General features: G+C 30.7%; 1 protein-coding gene across 1 annotated transcript; it reads right to left on the reverse strand.

Moving 5' to 3' along the window:
- Positions 1 to 602: 602 nt before the first annotated feature.
- Positions 603 to 2,202, reverse strand: LOC143568565 (uncharacterized). Its single transcript, XM_077054691.1, has one exon. The coding sequence runs from the start codon at positions 1,993 to 1,995 to the stop codon at positions 814 to 816; it is 1,182 nt and encodes a 393-aa protein (XP_076910806.1). The 5' UTR covers positions 1,996 to 2,202; the 3' UTR covers positions 603 to 813.
- Positions 2,203 to 9,189: the final 6,987 nt, after the last annotated feature.

A 9,189-nucleotide genomic window follows, 5' to 3' on the forward strand; every position in this document is an offset into this window, starting at 1 on the left:
AGTAAAAAACCGATTCAAACCAAATCGAACGCCGAACCAAACCGGTTAACGAAACCGTTCCTTTTCCACTTGCAGAGAGGTTAGAAACCGGAATTGGTTTAAGCTAATAGTGATTTTGACTTCTGTTGACCCAAACAGAAACCGGTTTGGGTAAAGACCCGGTATGTACATTGTTAATACCCTAAAGGTTATTTGTTGAGTGAAAACATGATCTCTTGTTTCACTTTTTTGGAGAGGATAAGAAAAGAAAGTGAGGATCTTATTGCTGAACATATCGTACTTTGGTTAACAGAACAACATATACGGTGCTTTTAAGTTCAAGACCACTAATGTTCTCCAAAAACATATATGTGGTTTGTAATTCATCATAAAACCAAATAGTTCGCACAATAATCGTCGCAAAAATAGGGTTTTTTTCCACTGTTATTGATTTTTGGTACTAAAATTAATTGCAAAGCGGATTCTAGACCATGCTATTTGTGTTGGTAATTGTTCATTTGTGACGGTTTTGACCATTTTGTGGTAGTGTTGTTTATATAGTGTATTAGAATTGTTATATTAAACGTAAGGAAAAATCTTTGGTAATCACTTAATTTAGTACGAAAAGAAACTTAAAACATAATTATCTTCCAAAGTACATATTATCCAAACCCTACCACCCTCCAAAACATCAAAGACAAACCAAAGTAAAAAAGACGGAGTCACAAACAAAAGAAAAAAAAAATGACTTCCACTTCTTTTTTAAACCTTCCAATATTATGCTTTGTAATTATAGTTACTTAACTTATAAAACAATTTTGCATCTCTTGATTCTCATGGCAAATACCCCTCTTGCTTGTCATACTCTTCCATTGTGTCAAACTCATATTTTGGTTCTTCATTATTCCTATAATACCCTTCACCATTGTCACTCACTTGTTCCTCATAACTACTTTCCCGGTTATAATTCGCATTGTTGTTTGTACCATAAGAGTACTTACCATTCTCCAAAAACCTTGTGTCACTCATTCCTTGTTTCTCCGCCATGTAGCCATTGTTATTTTCTTTAGAGGGTGTGTATCCATAGCCGCTATTCTCGTTTGTGAAGGCCTTGTAATTATTGTTGTTGTTTTCAACGAAGCTATTGGTCTTGTAACCATTGTTCTCATTCATAGAGCTTGAGTATTCATTGCCGTTGTCTTTATAGTTGTTGCTATACAGCTTCTGGTTGTAACCATTCTCATTACTGTTGTAGCCATTCTCATTGTTGTTGTAGACATTCTCATTATTGCTGTAGCCATTCTCGTTGTTGTAGACATTCTCATTGTTGTTGTAACCATTCTCATTATTGTTGTAGCCATTCTCATTGCTGTAACCGTTCTCGTTATTGTTGTAGCCATTCTCATTGTTGTTGTAGCCATTCTTGTTGTTGAAACCATTTTGGTTGTAGCCATTCCCATTGGTGTAACCATTTTGGTTATAGCTTGAGTAGCCATTCTCATTGTTCGAATAGCCATTTTCGTTAGTAGAGTAACTCTGGCTGCTTAATAGCTTCTCAAAGGGTGTCTGCTTTGGTGAAATGAACTCATCAACATCATTAGTTTCTTTCTCCTCATCCTCGCCCTCGGGGGTTTCATTCTCAGAACCCTCCAAGGAAGTCGTGCGGTATTCCTCTAAGGAATACTCACTCGACCCTTTACCATAAAGACCATAACCATACGCCTCTTCCGCTGGTGCTGGAGACGGAGCCAAGAAAAATGGCTCCGTATCTGGAGCCGGTGCTGGAGCCAAAAACACTGGCCCAGCCTCCGGCTCCAGCCCTGGTACCAGCATTGGTGCTGGTCCCAATGATGACGGTGCTAGTGCTGGTGCTGGTACCAATGATGAGGAGGTTATGGGTGAATTTGAAAGGTAATGAATGACTTTGGTGAAAAACTTGCTCTCTCTAGCATGAGGTTGGAGGGTGAGTGAAGAGAGTATGAGGAAAAAGAAGAGTGTGCTTGCAATGGAGGCCATGGCACTAAATCTGAGTTTGGCTGGCAAGGTTTAAGGTCACAAACAAAGTGGTAGATTTATAAGATGGATGTTTGTTTAACCGGATTCACAGGAGGAGATTGAGGTGGTGGGGTAGTCTTATAAATGTTTAAAGTGATGGAGTCTTCTTGCATGTTCATATAATGAGAATGTTTAAAGTGGTGGGGTATGCTAGTTTATGGATGCACCCAATTCATGCTACCATAAATTATTACAACTTATTTTTGTTAACTATCGCAGACAAAAAGTACAACAGTTTTTTATATCCATACCTACCTTTTAAAAAAGAGCCTATATGTTAATAAATATTTGACAAATAATGTTGTGTTTTAATAGAGGGGGAAATTATCAAAATAGTCATTTGACGATCACATGTTGCCAAATAACTAAAATTACTATAAAAAAATTGACCTACCATCTCAACGAGATTTTTACCAAAATCTCGCCTCTTTAAAAAAAAATAATTTAATTCAAAACATTATATGTTTATGAATATCTTGTAATCTTTTAGGTATTCTTTTTAATCTTTGTATTTCACATTATATTTTTTTTAAAACAATTTTATAAAATCTTTCACGTTTTATTTCTAAGTGTCACTGTAGTAAGTTTTTTATAAACTTATTTAAATATAATAGTCTTTTTTTATAACATTAAAATTTGCTAACATCAATAAATTTTTAAAAGATTGTTATGTTTTAATCTTAAATGTTTTGAAAAGTGACAAGAGTCTTCTAAAAAGGGCAAGATTTATAAAAATAGAAATACAATAAATAAGTTTATAGCATTGCCAAAATGTAATTAATTTTTTTAACGATAAGTTTGAAATTTGATAGCATTTCCATTTTATGTTTATAATAATTTAAAATCTTTTTAAAAAAGTATCAAGATTCGTTTTAAAAAAGAGATGATCTGTTTGTCTTTTTTCCCCCTTCTTTATTTATAAAAGTTGATTTTTATTTTGAAATTAAAAAATATTAAAACCAGTATTTTTTTTAATTCTAGCAGGAAATTAAGTTTTTTAAAATAAATCTAAAACTAATAAAAGAATAGTTCAAACTATACTATATATAAAGAGAAACTTAATGCTACAGTGATTCCAATGTAAGTCCAATTAGTTTAATATTTTGAAACCAAATGTAAGTTTCTTTTTTTTAAAATATTTTGAAACCTGTTTTGATATATAATTTTATTATTAGTTAAACGTTGAATATTTAATGTTTTTCATTAGTCCTATTTATTAAAGAAATTTATTTGAAAAATTAATTGATTTTCTTTACTTTTAATATGACGAAAATTGAAATACATTTTTTTAAATAAATATTTATTATTTTTTAATAATTTATATCTTAGTAGTTTGAGGCCCATGTATTACACGAGTAATTAATGAAAAATTTAAACTTTAACCATTAAGTAAAATATATTCAACAAATGAATCATATACTGTTAATACAATTACAATTAATATTGAAATTACATAAATTAGATAACTAAGATTACACAAATATGTTACAAATTGTCTGTTTGTAACTCTTAATAAGGTGACATATAGGTATGTTTATAACTCTTGATATAGCCACGTATAGCTGTCCGTGTGACAAAAAAAGTTCCCCGAATACATACCAACTCTAGATAAATGATAATATATCTATGAAATTATTAAAAAATATATTCATACATATAAAATATCATAGCTTTTAATCAATTAATATGATATCATTTGAGAACATCTGCTCATGTTTAAAAAAAAAACACGATTATCCCAAAAATCATATTACATACACTTTGATGTTATAATCATCCTTAGAATCTTTAGAATTTGAAATTGATTGATCATGATAAATTTGTTGTCATTAATATTATGTGTATGACAAATTTTAATTAATTTTCTATTTTACAATTAAAAATTGTATAATCAAGCAACATAAAAACCGAAAATTAAACTATAACAAAATGATTTGTTTCATTCATATGAATGTAATTGCCAGGAAAACGACAAATACATACTAACCTTATAACCATGTTTAAATAATAGTGATTATTCTTTGTTAGAAGAATATCAGAAGATTTAAGTTGCATAAAGTGAAAGTAGTGATTCTTATATATAATAGTTAGAAGTAGGACTGTCACTTTTACCAGTAACCTGAAACCCAACCCAAGAAAACCCGTACCCGAACCCAAACTAACCCGGCCCGAGAAACTCGAACCCAAGAAAATACTAACCCGAACTTGAACCGAAGTAATTCGGGTTGGTTCTTGGATCAGAGTTCTAGGTTTCGAGTCAACAAAAATAAACTTTTAGTTTTTAAATCATATATATTTTTAGGTATTAAAGGCTAAGTCTTAGTCGCTAGCGTTATCAGGATTTAATCCAAGTCGATTGTTCTCATTCCACATATAATGAATCAATTGTTTATTTTTTTTTATTATTTTGAATATAAACTATAATAAACACTTTAATTATGTACTAACCAACATGTAACACTAACATAACCTCAATTCGTTGTATTTGTATAAAAATAAAATTAATAAGATAATATAATATAAGAATTATGTAAATAACTGATGAAAAGAATATTCTAGGTTTCAAAATCCTAAATGATTTTTGGAAAACGAAAATAATGGAATGGGACCGAACCAAATTTTTTGGTTTAAAATATCAAATGCTTTTAATCAAGTAATTTATCTTATAAGACATATTAAATTAAATATATTAGAATGTATATAAAAAATATAAATCAAGTCATAAAACATATGTTTCTGAAGTATTTTGCTCTGAGTTATGGAATAAAATATTGAAAACTAAATAATGATCTTCTTATTGCTAAAACCCTTTATACTATACAAAAAGTTATATAAATAGATGACAGATGGTTGATAGAGTAAATCATTATACATATCTTCTCAAAATAATATAAAATGATCGTGCAAATTGCTCTTTTCCAAGTTTTTCAAAGCAATAGTGAAAAAGTGGGCATTAAAGATATTGATAGATAAATGCTTGCAAGTTATACGTATTATATGAACTCACAAATTTAAAGGTAACTACGAATTTTTTTTTTAATAGCAAAATTTCTTCCGCGTCTATTTCACGTCATGTTTTAAGTGAGATTTGAACTCACAACCATTTGATTTAATGTCATTATGTCATACACTTTTGCTACTAAACAAAGCTAGTAATTGTGTAACTACAAAATATTATTGCCAGTTATACATAAACTTTCATAATAGGTTATAACTAGCATCAGCGTTGTAATTAAATTTTAATATTTTCTTATAATGTGTGTAAACATTTTTTGGCTTATGCTTATATTTTAAATTAGCTTATGGCTAAGCTATTTTCAATTGTTTGGATTAGCTTATATCCTACAAGTTAATTATGTGTCTTAATAAGTTGTTAAATCTACCATTCTTTAATTTATGAGAGTAATAAGTTGCTTCAATAATTACTAATCCATCACCATTTGAGAGATACAATTTTAAACAAATAATTTTCTTCAAATATGCTAAAAAACCATCTTCACATAAGCTTCTCTAAATGAGCTTATATAAGCTCATAAGCATAAGCTTAAAAAGCTAAACCAAACACTAAATTAAGCTTATTTTGTAAAATAAAGCTAAAAAAGCTATAAGCTTTGTTAAAAAAGCTAGGCCAAACACCCCCGAATTTAAATTTAATAATTATTAATTAATAAAATTTGATGGTAAAACTTAAAACTAGCGACAATAAAGATTTATCAAGATCAAAAATAAAAAAAATAGGGTATGGTCTATTGAATAAATGGTACCATTGGATACTAAAATAAAAGTTCAGAAGAAGAAATTAGAAAAAAAAAAAAAAGGGTAAAGGTGTTTGACCTTCTTTCACTTAGTTTTCCTTTTCTTTTATAAAATAGTTCACATCACAGGACACAGTATCACACACATACATAAAGTTAATCAACTAAAATATATTTTATTATCACGAGAAGTAAGTGGATCCCATAACTTAACTTTAAAAAATAAAAAAGCAATGGATTTCCTTTTGAAGTTAATTTTGGCGCAATAACCGGAAGGAGGAGATGGTCAAAGTTGTTGCATAATCGCTCCAATTAGGTTTGACTTTAACGTGAAATTGTCAAATTACTAATGAGCGGAAGAACCACATGTATGTATACCATGAATATATATTGTGAACAAGTAAGTTACAGACAATATCAAAAAAGTACTTTCAATTAATTAAAACTAGTATTTAGCCCCCTGTTTGTGACTGGTCAAGACAACGATGATAATAATAACTAATTATGGAAGAGTTACCTTGTAGTGTTTGTGGCTTGTATCGGCATAAGTTGTACAATATACTCATATGCCCATGTTTTACATTATGTGACATAGGCTTTTCAAGTAAACAATATTAATTACAAAATAACTTTGGTTGTGTTGGACAACACCTGCGAATATCATAAGCTTGTCATTTCTTGCCACAATGTGTTAGACGCATCACAATATGAAGTGCATGAGCTTGTGTTTTGTTGCAACTTTTATGACCGAATATCATTTTAACTCAAAATATCATTCAGTAAAGTAGTGACACGGTGGATCTTAGTCAAGAATCACATAAGTAAACTAAATAAAGAAATGATAACTTATTATAACAATGAAAGTATATTGGACTCACCTAAAGCACCTAAAGGGTGCCAAATGGTCACTGCACCTCCATTGACATTAATATTTTTGTGGATCACTTTCTTTACAAACTGTGATGTAAATGACTGAAAAATCAAATGAAAAAAAATCAAATTATCCTGCGACTTTGATAGCAAAAATAAAAATAAAAATAATTTGCATCTAATTATCATCTCGTTGATCTCATAAAGATCAATATTCTTGACGCCTAGCAGCTTTGACCGTTGCTAGTGGTGCGCAAAATATTGGTACCCAAGAGAAATACCCCAAATTGGTTTTTTTGTACCCCGGGTATTTATTTACCCGTAACCGAATCATTCAAACAAATTACGCTATAAGCTAATTATAGAAAAACTAAAATAATTTTGAATATACAATCATTTGTTTTATTAGATGAAGCAAATTAATTCTGTTGAAAACAAAATATACATGAGCATTGTTGCCCCTATGAAAGGGTTCACATCACTTGCTAAGCATATCGTCAACAGTTTGAGCGTGAAAGTTATAACAAAACAATAAGTACGACAAATTAATTTAAGACATATGGTTGTAATGGCATAAGCCATAATGATCATTGCGCACATTTTAAGCTACATATGAAGTAAACAACATGACAGCCACATACAATAGCAAAACAAACACCACTAATAGTCACTTTTAAGACATCAAATCATTACTTTAAAACTTTACAGCCTTCTCGGATGATCATGAATGGCATGAACATGAATTTTTTGCCATTATTAATTGTAAGTCCAACCTCAAAATCAAGGAGGCGATATATCTGGATGATCCCGTGAAGCCATTACAGTTGCCTATATAAGACAGAGCCATTATCATTGGCGAACAAAATTGGCTCAGATACACATCATTCCCTTGTAAATTCAAGTAACAATTGAGCCTTAGCTGGCCATCATAGATTACTAACCTCAGCAAAGCATCATAAGCCACATATCCTTAATCCCATCTCCACAAAAGAAAACTTCTTTTCATGATTAATGTAAACATTAAAAACATCACCTGACCATGTTAAAGAAATCTCATTTTAGAATGTTAAGCTAAAAAGGCTTATGCTTTGTTATAAACTAATACGAAAAACTGCAGCTTCTATATGTGTTTTCTGTTGGAAAATTTGTTACGTGTGCATTAGTAGGTTGTTATGACACAACAAATGCACACTAATAGACATTGATGAATGAGATATCGATGTGTGATTGTGTGTATTTGAAGAAAATACTATAGTGGTGTATCCCTCATTGGTGGGATGAAAAACTTGTGCCTTGTTTTTCCTCTATAAATAAAGAGGTAAACTAAGTTGCAACACACACCAAACCTTACACATAACACAAGCATTGTTGCAAGGTTTTTCCAACTTCTTCTTCTTCTACATTTCTGATTTCTTTTATTCGAACCTTTTTCAGGTTTACGGTTAACTTCGGCAGTACTACTGCTCCGACTGTTGTACCCTGGGAAACAACGAGTTCTCTTGGGAAACTTGAAATATTGTTTTAAGGGCCCCGTGTTCAACACGATCCTCAGCCAAACCGTTTACATTTTTTTTCGTATTGTATTTGGTTTATTTCTTTGATTCTGTATTGTATTTCAGATTCTTGTATTGTATTGTATGAGTAATAAAACTGTTTGTTAATTTTCTGTTTATTTACACAATTCACGAATTCAGTTCCTACATTTTCCTAATAAACTTTTGGGCCTCTCTCCCATCCCATTTCTGAAATAGAAGTAAGATTTCAAGAATAATACACGTAGCAATTACATGAAAATATCCATGGGTTGTTCCAGGGTTGGCCTTATGTGGTGGCAGGATAGTTGACGGCTACATGCCCGACACCTTGCTAGGCCTGAAATTTTTTTAGAAAGAATTTATATGTATTTTTTATGGAGAAAAATATGTATAATCAATGTTTCAACACAATTACATAACCACAAATTTAGTCTAGTGGCAACGGGGTATGACATATAACCAAATGATTGTGGGTTCTAATCTTATTCGAGATATTTTTAAGCTTATTTCGACACAACTCAGACCATAACCAAGTATGCCCATTTAAAATTAAATTGTTTAAACCCAACAAAATGTTCCTTTTACTTAAGGCCCAACAAAATTCTGTCATTGGCCAAAAAAAAATTGTCACCTTCTCGGAGTCGGCCTTGATCGTTCAATTAGAATTCAGAATAATCAATCAATCCCCATATGACCATATGACCCATAGTACTTACTATATATATATATATATGTAAAAGAAAACATCATTTACAAAACTCTCAATTCATGTATCCCCATATGACCATATGACCATATGACCCATAGTACTTACTATATATATATATATATATATATATATATATATATATATAAAAGAAAACATCATTTACAAAACTCTCAATTCATGTCATTCGAGCAGGACATTGATGAGAAGGCGGTGACAACTAGAAAATGGTTAATGTTCGGATTACAGAAGTACAATCAGGAGTGCAGACGAGAGTAAAGGCCTCCGA

This window comes from Bidens hawaiensis, unplaced genomic scaffold (assembly GCF_021521415.1).
Source record: "Bidens hawaiensis isolate Kalapana, Puna unplaced genomic scaffold, B.hawaiensis_p1.1 tig00024008_1, whole genome shotgun sequence".
In the NCBI taxonomy this organism is placed as follows: domain Eukaryota; kingdom Viridiplantae; phylum Streptophyta; class Magnoliopsida; order Asterales; family Asteraceae; genus Bidens; species Bidens hawaiensis.